Below are 18627 nucleotides of genomic sequence, written 5' to 3' on the forward strand. Positions count from 1 at the left end.
CACAACTGAACACACACATCTTGACCGGCAGAAATGAATACATCACCCACTGAATTAATGCAGTGTGATCAAACCAACCTGTGCCTGGGCACCATCTCCGCCTGATTCGGAGGCGGTCTCCAGGACTGCCTTGGCGAGCTGCCCTTCACTCCTGCAGGAGTACTCTCTCTGGGGAAAGGATTCCACATCGCGGGTCAGCCCCTGCTGCCTCGCACAGACCTCAACGCAGGAGCCAGGCCGTGAGCTGTCACCGGGTCATTCTTATTTATCCTTTCGTGGGGTTGTGGGCATCATGGGTAAGGCCAGCATTTGTTGCCCCGTCTCTAATTTCCCCTTGAGCCGTGTGGCTTGCTCGGCCATTTCAGGGGGCAGTTAAGGGTGAACCACATTGCTGTGGATCAAGTCACATGTAGACCAGCCAAGATAAGGATGGCAGGTTTCCTTCTCTAAAGGGCATGAGTGAACCAGATGGGTTTTTACGACAATCAGTGATAGTTGTCTTTGTCACTGTTACTGAGACTAGCTTGCAATTCCAGATTTTCTCAATTAAATTTAAATTCCACCAGCTTTGACCCCATGCCCTCAAAGCATTAACATTGCCCTCTAGATGTCCAGTGACATTACCACTGTGCCACCATCCCCACAGAGCCATAGAGGGCCCAGAGAGAAGAGATATAGTTGGGGTCCATTTTAACAGTGCCCGCCAAGCAGGACTAGGCAAACTTAGAGTTAAAGCAACCAGCTGACTTACCCATCAATGTTCTGCCTGGGTCTTACCCCCCCCAACCAACCCCACACCCGTCCGCCTGCCCACCATCAATTTTAACAGCCCCTCTAAGCAGGCAACAAAGGCAACTGAATGAAGTCAATGGCATCCTTCCCTAAATATGCAGATCAGGGTTCAATGATGACAGCAGTTCCTGACAGCGATCTGACCTCTGACCCGAGTGCCAGGTAAAGTCAGTTTGGATACCGAAGAGGCTGCTTAAGAATTACTTACCCTTGGACCCAGGAGGAGCAGGAGCGCTTGCTCAAGGTCCACATGAAAAGATTAGGCCTCTCCTGCGTCAGACTCCCACATCCCCCTCCCATATCTTGAGATGATTTGATAGGGTAGAGAGCAACTATTTGCTTGCTTCCTCTGGTGGAAAAAGATTGGGGCATGGCCTCCAACTTAAAACTCTTGAGGCTCGGCAGTTGAAAATTTCAAAACCGAGGCTGACAGACTTTTGTTGGGCAAGGATGTTAAGGGATATGCAACCACAAAGAGTAAATGAACCTTAGGTACAGGTCAACCATAATCTAACTGAATAGCAGAACAGGCTCCAGGGGCTGAGTGGCCTACTCCTTTGTTTTGGGTAGCCAAGAATTGCACGTATTTCTACAGGTCAGCAACCACTTCCTTCCCACTTCCTGCTCATTCCGGGCGTGACTTCAACCAGCGAATGAAAGTCACCATAGTCCCAGAGGACTGTGGGCTGCTCTCTCATTGGAGAGAGACAACAGGTGGTGAGTTTAACCTGAGGGTCGCCACACCTGAAGTGAGGGACGAGGTTGAGAAGGTGGGGCCTTCATGGATGAGCGCAGCTGGTTTGGGAATTGAACCTGCGCTCTTTGCATCACTCGGCATCACAAACCAGCCATCCAGCCAATTGAGCTTGCCATGGTAACGAGGCCTAACAGTCAAAATCGATGTGGCTCCTTTCTGCCAAATTTGAGCAAGAGTTGAAATAAAACCAGCAGGAATTCCCTGCCAGAAACCAGCTTCCCATTAAAACCTCCCCCTCCAACCCTATCATATAAAATGACCCATCACTTCTCATTCACAAGATAAATGAGGAAATTCATTCAACTCTTGCTTATAAAGCAATAAAGAACCATATCCCACTGGAGATGCAGTATTCAATTGCTCCTAACTTCCAGGTTTTCCACTCCATTACCTTATTTGAAATCTATTGAAGGTCTCTCTTGTTGTGGGGAAGAACATCCTTAGATAATATCACCACCGTCAACACCTCTTTGTCCTTTTGTCTATGACATCTTTTGGTTATCTCCACCTATCACTGTCCCTTTATCTAGCTCTACCTGTCTCACCACCCCCCCACCCCTTAAACCAGCTTATATTTCACCTCTTTTCTATTTTTCCATAGTTCTGTTGAAGAGTCATATGGACTCGAAATGTTAACTGTGTTCCTCTCTGCAGTTGCTGTCAGACCTGCTGAGTTTTTCCAGGTATTTTTGTTTTTGTTTTGGATTTCCAGCATCTGCAGTTTTTTTTTGCTTTTATCCTTAGAATGGTACCTGGGATGAGGGATTTCAGCCATGTGGAGAGACTAGAGAAGCTGGAGTTGTTATGAGCAGAGGAAATTAATGGGAGATTTAATAGAGATATCCAAAATTATGAAAGCTCGTGATAGAGTGAAACAGCTCTTTAGGATCCAAATGCTTGTGTTATATACTGACCAGATGTTCTTGTTTGGCTCGATTGCACTGATTCAATCACGCTTCCCTAATAAATTGTTCTGGGACAATTTTTGGTACAGTTTTTAGTCAAGTCTGATGTGACAAACAAATATGCATTAAGAGAGTAAATAAGGAGAAATTGGCAGAAGGGTCAGTAACCAGAGGACACAGGTTTAAGGGAACATTCGAAAGTGTGAAATGGGGAGATGAGGGGGTTTTTTTCCACACATCGTGGGCAGGATTTTCTGATCGTCGGGCAGGCCCAGGAGCAGCCCACCATCGGCCTCCGGCCACGATTTCACACTGGCTGACCCATTAATGGCTGGCGTGAAAGGTGCGCTGAGAAGCTCAGCGCTGCCGGAGTGGGGGGCAGGAGGAGGGCGAGGGCAAAGGTCTGCGCGTGCGCAGGGGAACGTGTGCTAAAAGCTGCCTGAAGGCAGGGAGCTGAAGGATTTTAAACCAATGAATAAAGATTTTAAAAATCCAGAAAAAATGTGCACAAAGTGGACTCACTCACCTTAACATGTGTATTTGAAAAATTCTGCCCAAAAGTTTTTTTGTAAATTACGGAAACCTCATCCTGCCCGTGGTTGAGGTTTCCTAAAAAAAATCCAAAAGCCGCCTGGCCGATTCACCTGCCCGCCAACCATAACGTTGGACAGGTGGCAAAAAAATACAGGCTGATTAATTGATTGATGGCCTTAATAGGCATTTTAATTATCGGCGGGTGTGCTGCCGTCTCTCATGCGTGCCTGCCGACTGAAATATTGTGCGAGTGCGTGATGGCGTCAGGACGCTCACCCGACATCATCGTGTGCTATTTCATGCTCGGACCTGTTGGGCGCGCCCCTCAGTGAGTTGTTGTGAGCTGGAGGGTGCTGCCTGAAAGGGTGATAGAAGCAGATTCAATAACTTTTAAAGGAGAATTGTGTTGTACATTTTATATATCTCAAGGCAATGCAGAGATGACACTAGTTTCTAAGTATGCAATAGGTTTATATATACAAGTTTCAAAATATGTCTGCGATCACACTTACAGCTGAGATTCTAGTAGTTTCTGTGGTATCTGTTCACTTTGTTCAGAATCCATGCCCAGGCTTAACCAATCAAGCAAATTGATCATACATCAGTCACCAGACTGTCATAATCAAACACAGATCAATTAAACCATCAAACAATGCAAATTGGCTAAATACTTGAAGAGGACAGGTCTTCAGGGCTAAGGGAAAAGAGCTGGGGAGTGGCACCAATTAGACAGTTTTGTTCCAGAGCTGGCATAGACATGATGGACTGAACATCCTCCATGATTCTGTGATTCCTGACCATCAGTCCTAAATTTGCCTGTGTTTGGTTTGAAACTTTGTCCTTTGTCCTCTGTACTGTTTAAATTGAAGCAGGGCCCCAGATCCCCTTTCCTACTCCAGTTACTATCTTGTAAATAGTGTTGAAAAGATCGATCGGCATGTTTCAGAAAAGAGCAGGGAGGGCTCTGGTATCCTGGCCAACATTCCTTCACTCAGCTACAAGCTGGTCATTCATTCATTTGCTGTTTATGGGATCTTCAGTGTGTGAAACAGCTGCAGCTTTGGCCTAGAAAATAACAAGTAACTGCACTTCGAAAATCATTATTTGGTTGAAAAGTACTTTGGAACATTCTCAGGATGTAAGGTGGTTTATAAATCGGTGGCCCTTCCTTTTATATCATTATAAGGATCCTTTCCCAGACGCCTCTTTTCAAGGCTCAAAACCCCAAGGGGTAAATTCTCACCTTCACTGCCTGGCCAGCAATTTAACAGAACAAACTCCTAGTCCTTTATGGAACCCACCTCGAACAATAATCTTACAGAGCTACTTCTCTCGCTTTTTCGAGCCCACATCATTTATTCCATCGACATTCTGCACTGCCAGAAAATAAGATCCCTTATCTCTCCACTGGTTCTTTTCCCAATTCTCTTAAATCTGTGCCCTCGGGTTACTCGCCCTACTACCAGTGGAAACAGTTTCTCCTTATTTACTCTATCAGTGCATATTTGTTTGTGACGAGATTTGACTGAAAGCTGTGATTATAAACGGTCCCAGAGCAGTTTATTAGCGAAATATAATTGAATCGACTGAGCCAAACAAGAACATCTGGCTGGTTTATAACACAAGTATTTGACCCGTACAGACCCATTGTACTGGAGTACAATACCTTGTTTGTGCTTCCGAAGCTGCATTTTAAGTAGGTGCTTCTGTTTTTTGTTAGACTTGCTAGTTTAACAAAGAATTGTTTCTATGGCAGAGCGAATATTCAAAGCAGTGAGGTGTAATTATTGCAAGGAAAACCCTTGGGCTTCGGGTCTGAAGCAGGTTGACATCAGCTGAAGCCTGGCCTTTAGCCACATTTCCACTATAGTGAAGAGAAACCAGAGACGAGAAAGAAAGATGTGGTTTGTCTTAAGCGCCACCTTGAATGTTTTTATTAGGATCTGGTAACAAACGTCACTTGGGAGTAACCTTACAGGATCGGGCCCCAGAGCGTCAAACCTTATTTGAAAGACTTGTGGAATTCCGTATGATAACTGACAGGAATTGCCATGATGAGATAAAGACATATGAGTGAAGCCTGTGGCTTTCTCAAGTCCAGTCATCACCTGGTGTTATGAGTAGGATTGTTTTACAATGGGATTCCATATAAGCCAACGAAGGGGCATTCCAGATGTGCAAGGGACTTAAAAAAGGAAAAGATTATCCAACCATCACATTGATTAATCAATAGTTAATTGAAGGGATGAAGAGCAACAGCTGTTCACACACTTGCTTAATATACAGGAACTTCCAAGCATTAGTGCACACAGTCCAGCCTGAAATCAAAATGCTTCCTTATTAACTGGTGCCCATTGAAGTGAAAAAGAGGGTGTGAACAACTTGTGTCTCAAGTGAACAGAAATATTTGGAATTAAATGGTAATAGATCTCCAAAATATTGTTAATAATTAAAATCCAGTGACTGTTGTAACAGACATTCTGCACCCTGGCAAGATCCCACAATCTACAATGAGGTGAAAGGTGTGTTCATTAGCTCTTGATGGCTGAAGGAGGAATATTCATAAGGACTCCCCTTCCTCTTCAATTAGCACTGTACTCAGTGTTCCCTAGCTCCCCCTTGCAAGGCAAGTTTAAGATTCCCTACCACTCTGAAATTATCATTCCTCGTAGCCTTAATCCTTTCCTCCCTTCCAACTCATGTTGTTATATTACAAAGAGAGCTAAAACAGCATGGGCTGCGGTACCAACAATGTGTAGGCACTGCCTGGTATTTACAAACAGAAGAAAAACTTGCATTTATATAATGCCTTTCACAACTTCAAAACAACCTTAAGCAATTTACAACCAATGAAGAACTTTAAAAGTGTACGTCACTATTGTAATATAGGAAACGCAGCAGCCAATTTGCACATGGCAAACTCCAGCAAACAACAATGAGAAAATGACCAGGCCTTTTTTATGTGTCATGTTAGTTGAAGGATAAATATTTGCCAGGACACTGGAGAGAGACCTCTGCTCTTCAAAATAGCACCATGGGATCTTTTACATCCTCAGTACAGTACTGAGGGAGTGCTACATTGCTGGAGATGCAGTCATAGGGATGGCACATTAAACCAAGACCGTCCTGCCCAAAAGATCCCAAGGCATTATTTTGAAGAAGAGCAGGGGTGTTCTCCCTGATGTCCTTACCACACAATCAACATCACTGAAACAGATTATCTGGACATTTATTTCATTGTTTTTATTTGTGGGAGCTTGCTGTACTTAAAATAGCTGCCGCACTTCCAACATTACAACAGTGATCGCACTTCAAAAGTACATGAATGGTTCTAAAGCACTTTGAGATGTCCTGAGGTCATGAAACTTACTATTATATGGAAGTCTTTTTTCCTTTGCTCCTTATACATAACTCTCCAAAAATTGTATGTCATTAGCTGGAGGATTTCCTTTTAAGACCTGCCAGCACTTCATTCAGATTTTTTTTTATGCATTGGAAGAAAGACACGAACAGAAAAAGTTCATGAGAATTAATAACAGAAATTGAAATCATTAATAACCGTGGTTTAGAATGGACTTGGGAAATATAATAGCAGCACAGCAGACTCCTGTACCTATTACTTCATATATCAGGTTGTCAATTTTGTTGCTAAGTTTTGATGGACATAATCAGGCTTAGCTGTTTAGATTTAGCTTTTCCTTTGATTAAGGGGGGCATTGCAGCTTTAAAAGTGGAACAGCATCAGAAGCTGATAAAAGAACTCACTGTGGGGATCTATTTTTAGATGGATATATTATCATTCGGAATCTCTTTCAGAAACTGAGCCAAGGAAATTTGCACATTTGAAATTCCTTTTGTGATTGTTTTTGTTTAAGTGACATTATCCCGAGGGTGTTTCGATGGGTTCATTTCCACTGGTGTGTATCCTATTCAGTGCCCCCAATAGTGTTGGGTTCGTTATCCTCCCAGTCAATTTCACCTACGGTGCCAGCAGATATTGAATAAAAAGATCAGAGCTACCAAACATTATCCTTAACGGCAGAAGGCACAATGAAACACTCGCGTCCCCCCCTTAAGACATTGTGACCTTCCTACAGTGGGTCAAAGGCCGAACAATGAACAGCAAGCTGACTGAACACTATTGTTTCCTTTGCTTTAGATCTCTTGGCTGCCAACAGATCTGTTATCTTCTTCGGTTACCGTGGTTTCCTGGACTTCCGTTCGATGTTCCTTGATGAGTATCACGACCGCCTTTTCATTGGAGCCAAGGATGCCTTGTACTCTGTCCGGCTGGACCGGGCAAGCATCGATGCCAGGGAGGTAACTCATTTTTATCACTTTGATGCCAGACATTCTTATTACTCCAGGGGTAGAATTTTCCAGTCGGTGAGTGGTGGGCGGGGCTCACTCGCCGATGCGTAAAGTGACGCGGGGTGACGTAGGGCGGTGGGGGGGCGGGGGGGGGGTGTAGGGGGGGTCCCCGACGTCACTTAGATTTTCAGTTCGGCTGACGCGCCCGGCCAAACTGTCAAAGGCCGGTTAAAAGCGAATTAAAACAGTGAAATGAGCTGCCTGCCCAACGTTCTAGGGATGAGACCAGGAGGCCTTCGCATTTTTCATGAAGCCTCATCCGCGGGTGGGACAGGGTTTCATCAAGGGTTTTAAAATTCAATAAAAATGATTCTAAAACTTTATTGACATGTCCCGGCCCATGTGACGCTGTCACACGAGGGGACATGGTTTAAAAGTTCTTTCTCTCCTCTACTTAAATTTTCAAATATCAAACTGATCTCCATGAGGCACCTCTGCGCGAAAGAGCGCTGGCTTCGACTCAGGAAATCCCCCACCACCACCCGGCCCGCACAGGGCGCGCTCAGCACTTCCGGGCGAGCATCACGCTGGGCGGGCCTTAATTGGCCCGCCCACATAAAATGGCGACGCGGCCCCGATCGGGTTCGTGCTCGCTCCCGCCCTCCCCCCTATAACCCCTCTTGAAATTTGCCCCCCCAAGGGGGTGGGGGGGGGGTGGTGGGGGGGCGCGGGGGGGGATATTTAACTCTAGGACAGAGTGAGGGCAAGGGGCATGATCTTAGAATTGGAACCAAGGCCCATCTCAAAGCAAATCTTGAAAGCACTTTTCCCCCCATCAAGAACAGCGAAAAAGTAGGGCTTCCATCCCCCAAAAGGTTGTGGTCAGTGGGACATTCGGATCCTTTAAAACATTGAGTAAATGTATCATAGGATAAGAAGGGTGTGAAATATTGAATGGGATAAGGAGTGTGAACATCTTGGGAGGTGAAACAAGCCTAGGGAATGCACAATAAATGGGACAACCCTGAGTTGTGTGGAGAAACAGAGGGAATCTTGGACCGTCTGCCCACAGATGCTTAAAGGTGACAGGAATGGTCAATTATGTGACGAGGAAGGCATATGGCATGCTTTATTTTATCAGCTGAGGCACAGAGGAACAGGGAAGTTATGCCAGAAGTGTATACAACACCAGTAAGACCACAGCTGGAGTACTGCATACAGTTTTGGTCACTATATTGCAGGAAAGATGTAATTGCACTGAAGAAGGTGCAGAGCAGATTTATGACGACATTGCTAGGCCTGTAAAACTTCAGTGATGAGGAAAGATTGGATAGGATGGGGTTGTTTTCCTTGGTGCACAGGGGGCTGAGGGGAGATCTAATTGAGGTGTAGAAAATTATTTAGGGGCCTAGATAGCGTTAATCAGGACAACCTATTTGCCTTAGCAAAGGGGTCAAAAACCAGACAGCGCAGCTTTAAAGTAATTACTAGAAGGATTAGAGGGGAGATGAGGAAACAGTTTTGCACTCAGAAGTGGTAGGGACCTGGAACTTGCAGCCTGAAAGGGTGGTATAGGCTGAAACTCTCAGCCCATTTAAAAAATACTTGGACGTTTACTTGAAGAGTAGGATTATGGACTGAGTGCAGGAAGGTGTGATCAGGTTTGGCCGCACTTTGTTGACCAGCACACAGATGATGGGCTAACTGGCCTCCTACTGAGTCATAAATTATGCATGATTTCAAGGGTATGGAGCAAATGGAGATGAAGTGCACATCGGCCACGATCTAATTGAATGGTGGACCAGGCCCGAGGGGCTGAATGGCCTCTTTCTATTCTTATATTCTGACTCGTTCTTTTGAGATGTCCCTTGCTTTACTAGGGAGAAGTTGAGGTGGAAGGTTAAGGCTTGAAGTATAGGCCATCCAGAAGATTGAAGAGATTAAAAAGATAATCAAGAAATAATGATTAGGCGATGCCCAGCTTGGGGTTTTGTCAATACGCAGAATGGAATAGCAGAGGATGGCTGGGCCAGAGGCTCCACACTTTTGAGATCTCTGGGAAAGAATGATCTGGAAGAAAAGTTGGTGAGTAATGTCTCGATGTTGACCGTGAAGATATAAAGAGGAGACAGAGTGTGGAATCATCTATTTCCAGTTTAAGAACGAGGAGGAAAGATCAGAAAAATGTTGTCAGGGCATCCTAAAGCAGCAATGATTTACCTTCTCAGGACCCTGTTGCTATAAGACAGGCACAATAACCAATTTCCATGTAAAAATATCTAGAAAGTACAAAGAGATCAAAAACTAGTTAGACTATTTGTGATGATGTTTGTTGGGGGAGGAGTGTTGGCCAGTGGGAGAGGTGAAGAGGGGCAGGTAAGTAGAAAAAAGACTAGCATTATTTCTTTTATATTTTAACTTCTAAAATAAAATAAAGTTAATTTCCTTTACGATTATAGGGACTTAGTAATTTACAGTATTTCAACCTACAGGATGTAATGTTTTAATATCTTTTTCTGACGAGAAAGGTTCTGTAGAACCTAACTACGTTGGTTGTAATGGGAAAATCTGACTTGCTTAAAGTTGTTTCACTTGAAGTTACACTTTTCAGGAATGCAACTACAATATTAAGCAATTGTATTCTTATATTCCTGGCACAGTGAGGGGTGTAGGAGTTGGAGCTGCAGATAGCCCTGTGCCTTTGATGCATCTTAACTCAAGTGAACAATCTGCCTGTGATAAAAGGAGAAGGTAACAGTATGGATAAAATCAGTGCCCAATATAATTGTAGTAATAAATTTGGAAAAAATAGCCTGACATATACAATCAGTAATGGAATGAAATCGCTACAGAGCTGATCACCTTATTGTCTAACGTCTAGCAATGGTATGCTTTGATCCAGATTGAAAAGGCAATTAATAAGATGATGACAACCAACAAATCTTTTAAGCTCCACTAACCTAATTAAATAAATCTGGAAATCGGAGTTATTATGGATACTGCTGACATCTTTGACATCATTTAACTTCTACCAGCAACCGGATCTTTGGAGCCCTTGACCGAGCACAAGTAAAATCCTTGAAAGCCAAGAACAATTAGTGATTAAATCAAGATGATTTCACTTGCTACCGTGCTAGTAACGCCTAAAGCTCTTATTTCACTACGAGATGTTATTCCAGTGAGCCACATAAACATTGCGGGTCAGGGCTGAAATTAATTGAAAATCACCAAGCTCGCCAGAGTAAATAAGGCAGGAGGCCAGTTTTCATTCAAGATCTGGCCTTTTTACACCAGCTATGAAGTGGGGTGAGGATTGAGGGCACCTGGTCACTCGTGGTTGTTACCAAGGATAACAGGGGGTGTGACAGGCATTGTGAGTTTGACAGACCTGTGTTAAGTTCCTCTTCTCCTGACTCTACAATGCGAATAGGCCAAAAGGCCCAAACCTTTAAAATAAAGATCATAACAACTCACTATTTCATTAAACACTGCAAAAAAAAAAGGTTTTTTTTAAAAAAACTCATCTCCTAATAATCTCCAAACAAAGCTCAAAGTGATCTGCACTTCTCTAATTCTGCTAGTGAGTATAGAACTAGGTTAGTCCAGATGTATGCCATGGCTGGAGAGATGGTGCAGGAGGGAGGGCTTTAGATTTCTGGGACATTGGGACCATTTCTGGGGGCGGACGGATTGCATCTGAACCGGAATGAGACCAACATCCTTGCGGGGAGGTTTGCTAGTGCTGTTGGGGAGGATTTAAACTAACTTGGCGGGGGATAGGATCCTGAGAGGACGTTCAGCAGGGGCAGATGCGCACCCAAAATTAAAAGAGAGAGCAAGTGAGTCTGGAAGACATAGAAATTATAGGCCAGTTAAGGCACAAGGGAGTTTGGCAAGGTTAGGTGTATTTATTCTAATGCAAAGAGTCTGCCGAATAAGGCGGATGAGTTGAGGGCACAAATTAACACATGGAAGTATGATGTCATTGCTGTCACAGAGACATGGTTGAGAGAGGGGCAGGATTGGCAGCTCAGTTTTCCAGGATCCAGGGTCTTCAGGCGAGATGGGAAGGAGGAAAAATATTGATCAAGGAATTAATTACAACAGTAAGGAGGGATGACAACTTAGAAGGCTGCTCAAATGAAGCCATATGGGTGGAACTGAAAAACAAAAGAGGAGCAATCACATTGCTGGGAGTGTACTATAGGCCCCCAAACAGTCAGAAAGAAATAGGCAAATTTCAGAGAAGTGTAAAAATAATAGGGTAGTAATAGTGGGGGATTTCAATTTCCCCAACATTAACTGGGTTAGTCATAGTGTGATAGGTTTAGAGGGAGCGGAATTCTTAAAATGCATCCAGGAGAGCTTTTTAAGCCAGTACGTAGAAGGCCCTACAAGAGAAGGGGAGGTCCTGAACTTAATTTTAAGGAATGAAGCTGAGCAAGTGGTAGAGGTATCAGTGGGGGAGCATTTTGCAGATAGTAATCGCAACTCCGTTAAATTCAAGGTTGTTATGGAAAAGAACAAGGATGGGCTAGAAATCAGAGTTCTAAATTGGGGGAAGGCCAATTTTAATAAGGTCAGATATGATTTGGCCAGAGTGGACTGGGAGCAGCTACTTTTAGGTAAATCTGCATCAGAGCAGTGGAACTCATTCAAGAAGGAAATAGGGAGAGTACAGGGCCAACATGTTCCAGTAAAGACAGAGGTTGGGACCAACAAATCCAGGGAACCCTGGATGTCGAGGATATACAGGATTGGATAAAGAGAAAAAGCGAGGCTTATGGCAGATACCAAGGGCTCAAAACAACAGAAGCCCTAGAGGAGTATAGAGTGTGTAGGGGGGAACTTAAAAAGGAAATTAGGAGAGCAAAAAGGGGGCATGAAAAAACATTGGCAGGTAAAATAAAGGAAAATCCAAAGTTATTTTCCAGGTACATCAAGAGTAAGAGGATAACTAGGAAAAGAATAGGGCCCATTAAGGACCGTAATGGTAATTTGTGTGTGGAGCCGGAAGACATAGGTAGGGTTCTAAATGAATACTTTATGTCAGTGTTCACAAGTGAGAGGGATGACGTGGGTATGGAAATCAGGCAGAAGGACTGTGATATAATTAAAGAAATTAACATAGAAAGGGAGGAGGTTCTAAGCGGTCTGGCAGGCTTAAAAGTAGATAAATCTCTAGGCCCAGATGAAATGTATCCCAGGCTGTTGCATGAGGCAAGGGAGGAGATAGCAGGGGCGCTGGCAATAATTTTCAATACCTCTCTGGCCACAGGAGAGGTGCCAGAGGACTGAAGGACAGCCAATGTGGTACCGTTATTCAGGAAGGGAGGAAGGGATAAACCAGGGAACTACAGGCCAGGCAGTCTAACCTCTGTGATGGGGAAACGATTGGACAGAATTGGCTGAGTGGCAGGAAGCAGAGGGTGATGGTTGAGGGATGCCTGTGTCCAGTGGGGTTCCACAGGGATCGGTATTGGGTCCCTTGCTGTTTGTGGTACATATAAATGATTTAGACTTGAATGTAGGAGGGTTGACCAGTAAGTTTGCAGATGACATGAAAATTGGTGGGGTGGGATGGTAAATAGTGAGGAGGATAGCCTTAGATTACAGGAGGATATAGATGGGCTGGTCACATGGGCTGATCAGTGGCAAATGGAATTTAATCCAGTTAAGTGTGAGGTGCTGCCCTTGGGCAGGACAAACGAGGCACGGGAATACACAATGGATGTTGTAGGACTCTGGGAAGTATCAAGGATCAGAGGGACCTTGGTGTGCATGTCCACCGGTCCCTTAAGGTAGTGGGACAGGTTGATAAGGTGGTTAAGAAGGTATATGGGATACTTGCCTTTGTTAGCTGAGGCATAGAATATAAGAGCAGGGAGGTTATGCTGGAATTGTATAAAACGCTGGTTAGGTAGAGTATTGTGTGCAATTCTGGAATCTGCATTATAGGAAGGATGTGATTGCACTAGAGAGAGTGCAAAGGAGATTTACCAGGATGTTGCCTGAGCTGGAGAGTTTTAGTTATGAGGAGAGATTGGATAGACTGGGGTTATTTTCCCTGGAGCAGAGGAGATTGAGGGGGACATGATTGGGGTGTATAAAATTATGGGGGGCATAGATAGGAAAGACAGGAAGGAGCTCTTCCCCTTGGTGAAGGGATCAATAACCATGGGGCACAGATTTAAGGTAAAGGGCAGGAGGTTTAGAGGGGGTGTGATGAAAAATTCATTCACCCAGAAGGTGGTGGGAATCTGGAACTCACTGCCTGAAAGGGTGGTAGAATCAGATATCCTCATAACATTTAAGAAGTATTTTGGATGTGCACTTGTGATGCCATGACATACAAGGCTATGGGCCTAGTCCTAAAAAATGGGATTAGAATAGTTAGGTGCTTGTTTGACCAGCACAAACTTGATGCGCCGAAGAGCCTTTTTCTGTGCTGTAGACCTCTATGCCTCTATACCTGACTGTTATCACTTCAGATTTGGCTCTCTGGTCAAATACACTAATTCTGTGTCCCCTGGTTACCGACATGCCCCACCACCCCCCTCCACCCCACCTTATTGCTCCATGAGTGGAAACTATGTCTCCCTATATCTATTCAATCAAAGCCAATCATAATTATTGAGGCTGGCAGTCAACCAGACGAACTTGAAGTGGATTGCGTGAGTTAAGTATTTTGCGAAGCATGCAAATGGAGCTCCCTCACCAGAGAAACTTGCAGTGTTTAATGAAACAACGAGAAGCAGGTGCTGATCTTGGCCATGCAGTGATGGCAACTGACCCAAGAGCTGTCCTAACTAGAGGGTGTGACCACAGCCATTGTATGCAGTGACAGATTGTCCCTTTAGCACACGAACGTATACAATTCAGAGATTTGTAACTGTCAAAGAAGGACCATACAGGAATCCATTCAGAATGAGTCACTCACAAGGTAATGTGGTGTTGGGGGGAATTGATGGGGTTTTAACTTCCTGGAATCGGGCCAACTTATATAGAATTACATGGAATTTACAGAGCAGAAACAGGCCACTCAGTCCAACTGCGATTGTGCTGCACACGAGACACCTCCCACCCTTCTTCACCTCATTCTGCAATGAGAGGGTTGTTCCATGAGGAAAGCTTCATTAGAATGCGAATTCTCTGGCGCCTAGAAGAACAAAAGGAGACACTATTAAAACCTGTAAAATTCTTAAGAGGGCTGGACAAGGTTCATGCTGAAACGCAGACCGAGATTTTCAATTGCCCGCGGGGGTCAGAGCGGGAGCAGGCGTGCTTTGGGGTTAGCGCTCCTCGATGGCACATCCATGCCCCGACACTCCCGGGACATGCTGGAATTTTCAAAGTGAGAACAGTGGAGGGAGTTGGGAAGCCTCTTGGCTCCAATTAATGGGTTAAGTGCTGTGGGGTGGCCAGTTAATAGAGTTGAACTTCAGACACTTCTTGGGTGGAAACTTTAAGTTTATTTACAATATACTCAGCAGCAACTACACGTGTGCTTTCAACTCCAACTCTATCTCTACACTAACTGCCGAGGCAGCCCGCACTGCCCTCCTATTGGTTACTACAGATCAGGTGATCTTGCCTAACAAGTATTATTCTTAAAGGTACATTACACACTAAATAAAACCATAATTAAGCTTAATCAGGGGCATGTTAACAGGCCGAGAGGGTGAGAAGGCAGTTTTCAGTTTGTAAATTAGCGAACCTGAACCGTCTGGTACACATTAGAGCACAGCTGTCGTGGTCAACCCAGGGCAAAATTAAGGGTTTTTTTTTAATGATGCAAACAGTCAGTTGGTAGTACAGAACTTGAATATTGCTGAATAGAGAGACATTTTGCTGAAGCTTTTCACCTTGAATTCATCAGGACAAACACAAGAATGTCAAATTTCAAATGATCACAGCAATTTATTCCACAGGAGAAAAGGGTGCTGATTGGTTGGCAGCTCGACTCTGATTGGCTGAAGCATTGCCATGGAGAAAGCAACGGGGAGCTTTCGGCCTCCCCAAGATTCCGGGTACCATTTTCTTTGAGTTCTGCAGGAAACTCCTGCTTCCTGGTAATGCTCAACGCCACAAGTTGGGTGCCCCACTCATTACCAGTCCAATTAGGGCATTTATGTTCCAAGATTGCGGAAACCTGGAAATTATCCAGGTGTCAAATTCCCAGATTGAAAATCAAGCCCTGTGTTTCTCTTGGCTGCAGAGTCTAAACCAGGGACCACTGCCAAAGGATAAGAGGGCAGCCACTTAAGACCACAGTGGGGAGATGCCATCATTCAGATAAGTTGTTAAACTGAGTGCCTGTCTGCCCTCTCAGTTGGAAATAAATGATCCCACTGCATTATTTTGAGGAGCAGGGGAATTATCCTTGGAGTCCTGGCCAATATTTATCGCACAATCTACATCACTAAAACAGATAACCTGGTCATTGTCACATTGAGGTTTGTGGAAGCTGGCTATGTGTGCACATATTGGCTGCCGCATGTCCTACATTACAACAGTAACCATACTTCAAAAGGTACTTCATTGTCTGTACAATACTTTGTGACGTCCCGAGGTCATGAAAGATGCTATATGCATGCAAGGCTTTCTTTGGACTCAGACAGCCGAGAATCTTTGGAATTCTCTACCTCAGAGAGCTATGGATGATCAGTCTTTGAGTATAACCAAGATGGAGATTGATAGAGAGAGAATCAAGGGACATGGGGTGCAGGGGGCGGGGGGTGGGGGGGGGGGGGGGGTGGGGGTCGTGGGCGGCAGTGGGAATGTAGATGTGGAAGTTTGGCCATGATCTTATTGAATGGTGGAGCTGGTCTGAGAGGCTGTCATGCCTACTCCTGCCCCCATTCCTGTTTTTGTCCTGATGAGTGCAAGACAAAAAGCTTTGGCAAAATGTCTCTCTTCTCAGCCCGTATTCAGGTTCTTCCCAGTGACTTTCTGTGCAGGTTGTTATAGGCGGATAGACAGCTGAGTTGGAGCCTTGCTCGCTATTGCAGGCATCAGGCTTCAAAAGCACCTGTCTGGGACGTCTTGTGGTTGTGGAAGATGCAACATAAATACAAGTTCTTTCTTTGCTTCGTTTGACCAGCCGGGTCCAATTGCGGCTCAGGATGTAAAACCTGCTGGACCTTCAACTCTCACTTCCACATGGAATTGACCCCCCTGTCCCCAAGACCTGGGGGTGGGACCAACAACAAATTTCATTTATATAGTGACTTTGGCAGAATAAAACATCTAAAGGTGTTTCACAGGAGTATTATCAAACAAAAATTGACATCGAGCCAAAGAGGGAGACATTAGGACAGGTGAACAAAAGCTCAGTCAAAGGGGTAGGTTTTAAAGAGAGTCTTAAAGGAGGAGAGAATGTAGATAACTTCAGGGAGAGAATTCCAGGGCTTAGGGCTTAGGCAGGTGAAGGCACAGTGGCCGATGGTGGAGTGATTAAAACCAGGGGTGGCAGGAAAGGCCAGAGTTAGAGGAAAGCAGAGTTCTTGGAGAGTTGTGGGGCTGGTGGAGGTGACAGAGATTGGGAGGGGTGAGCCCATGGGGGGATTTAAACACAAAGTTGAGAATTTTAACTTTGAGATGTTGGGGAACCGGGAGCCACGTAAGTTCAGCAGAGCCCAGGGGTAATGGGGGAACAGGAATCAGTGTGAGGGAAAATGGGCGGATAGAAGTCCCATTCTGCAGTGGAACAGGCCTCCCAGAATTTCAAGGCTCCCATTATTATGGTCTGTGCCCCAGTGGGAGTGTAAGAGAGAGATTGTCCTCTCCCTGCATCTTGGATTGTCTGAGTACAGTGAATAGAAGCAAATCAGATGGAGCAGATTGCCCAGTTAGGAGGAATCCTGTTCAATTTTCAAAACAAAAACAAAAATAAAAATACCTGGAAAAACTCAGCAGGTCTGACAGCATCTGCGGAGAGGAACACAGTTAACGTTTGGAGTCCGTATGACTCTTCACCAGAACTAAGGAAAAATAGAAAAGATGTGAAATATAAGCTGGTTTAAGGGGAGGTGGTGGGACAGGTAGAGCTGGATAGAGGGCCAGTGATAGGTGGAGATTACCAAAAGATGTCATAGACAAAAGGACAAAGAGGTATTGACGGTTGTTTGCTTTTATCTGCTCAATTTTCGGCCTACTTAAATTAACAGATTGAACAATCAATGGGCTTCTGTTAAATTGTGCCAAAATATCCCCTCATGACCTCTCAGGATTTCTAAATTACATCAACAACAACAGCCTGCATTTATAGAGTGTCTTTAACTTAACAAACCATCCCAAGGTGCTTTACTACGTCAGAACCAACCACTTTTTATAGGCCAAGGAGCCTCTCCTTCAGTAAAGGAGAAGTGGAGGTGATGGAAGGCATGTCTACCTTCTGACTGAACATTTCTGATTTTTGCAAGTTGGCCGGAAGGAGGATATAGCAGTTTAAGGCTCTATTTGTTATCTCGATCCCAAGCCAGTTAGTGAAGTATGAAACTAGGCACTTATCCATTTCTTGGTAATGGGTTTATTCACAGATTGCATATATCTGCCTCCTACTACCTTGCCAGTATCCCAGCAGTCTCTCTTTATACTCTTCTCAGTTGATCAATTATCCAATTAACAGGTTTAAAAGAAGTCAAGTAAACAAAATAAACCAAACAATGGCCCCTAAGGGGCACTGTAAGTAAGGAAAAGAATTAAAGGAACCTTTGCCAAATTGAATCGGAGTGTCATTTTGGGGGCCGATGATGGAGAACAGCCCCCACGGATGCCCACTGGTCATGGAAAGCCTCACACGGACACTGCGTGCTCCCTCTCCAAGGACGTTTGTGGGTCATCGGGCCTGAAGGAGGCAGACAATCATGCCCGATGACCCCCTCGGCCGCTTGCTGCTTGGACCTATTAATGGCCATCTTGGCCAGCAGTGTCTTGAGCACTACAATAAACAAATGGGCAAATTAACAAATTAATAAATCAAGTTAAAGTGATAACCCTTTAAAGGACACTGTAACAAAGGACAAATCTTAAAAGAAGCTTTTTAAATCAAATTAAAATGTGGTTTTGAGGTGGGGGGGTGGGGGGGGGGGTGGGGGTGGGGGCGCAGTGACTCACCACAGTCCCTGTGTTGCCCACTGGTCATGGAATGCCTCAGTCAGGCCAGTGTACACTATGTGCTCCTTCTGCAAGGACACCCAGCCGCAAACATATCCGCGGAAGAGGGGCAGACAGTCGGGCTGGATGACCGCCTTGACCATCTGCTGCCTGGACCTGTTAATGGCCAGCTTGGCCAGGCCCAGGAGCAGGCTTATAAGGAGGTCCTCT

The 18627-nt window shown here is 44.8% G+C and overlaps 1 protein-coding gene across 2 annotated transcripts in view; it reads left to right on the top strand.

Moving 5' to 3' along the window:
* sema3bl (sema domain, immunoglobulin domain (Ig), short basic domain, secreted, (semaphorin) 3bl) overlaps nucleotides 1–18627 on the top strand; it is a 153172-nt gene that overhangs the window by 66248 nt on the left and 68297 nt on the right. For both annotated transcript variants that reach the window (XM_041192366.1, XM_041192367.1), the window contains exon 2: nucleotides 7148–7308. In XM_041192366.1, the coding sequence (XP_041048300.1) occupies nucleotides 7148–7308 (161 nt within the window). The remainder of the gene's footprint in view (nucleotides 1–7147; nucleotides 7309–18627) is intronic.

Source organism: Carcharodon carcharias, chromosome 7, assembly GCF_017639515.1.
Source record: "Carcharodon carcharias isolate sCarCar2 chromosome 7, sCarCar2.pri, whole genome shotgun sequence".
Classification (NCBI taxonomy): domain Eukaryota; kingdom Metazoa; phylum Chordata; class Chondrichthyes; order Lamniformes; family Lamnidae; genus Carcharodon; species Carcharodon carcharias.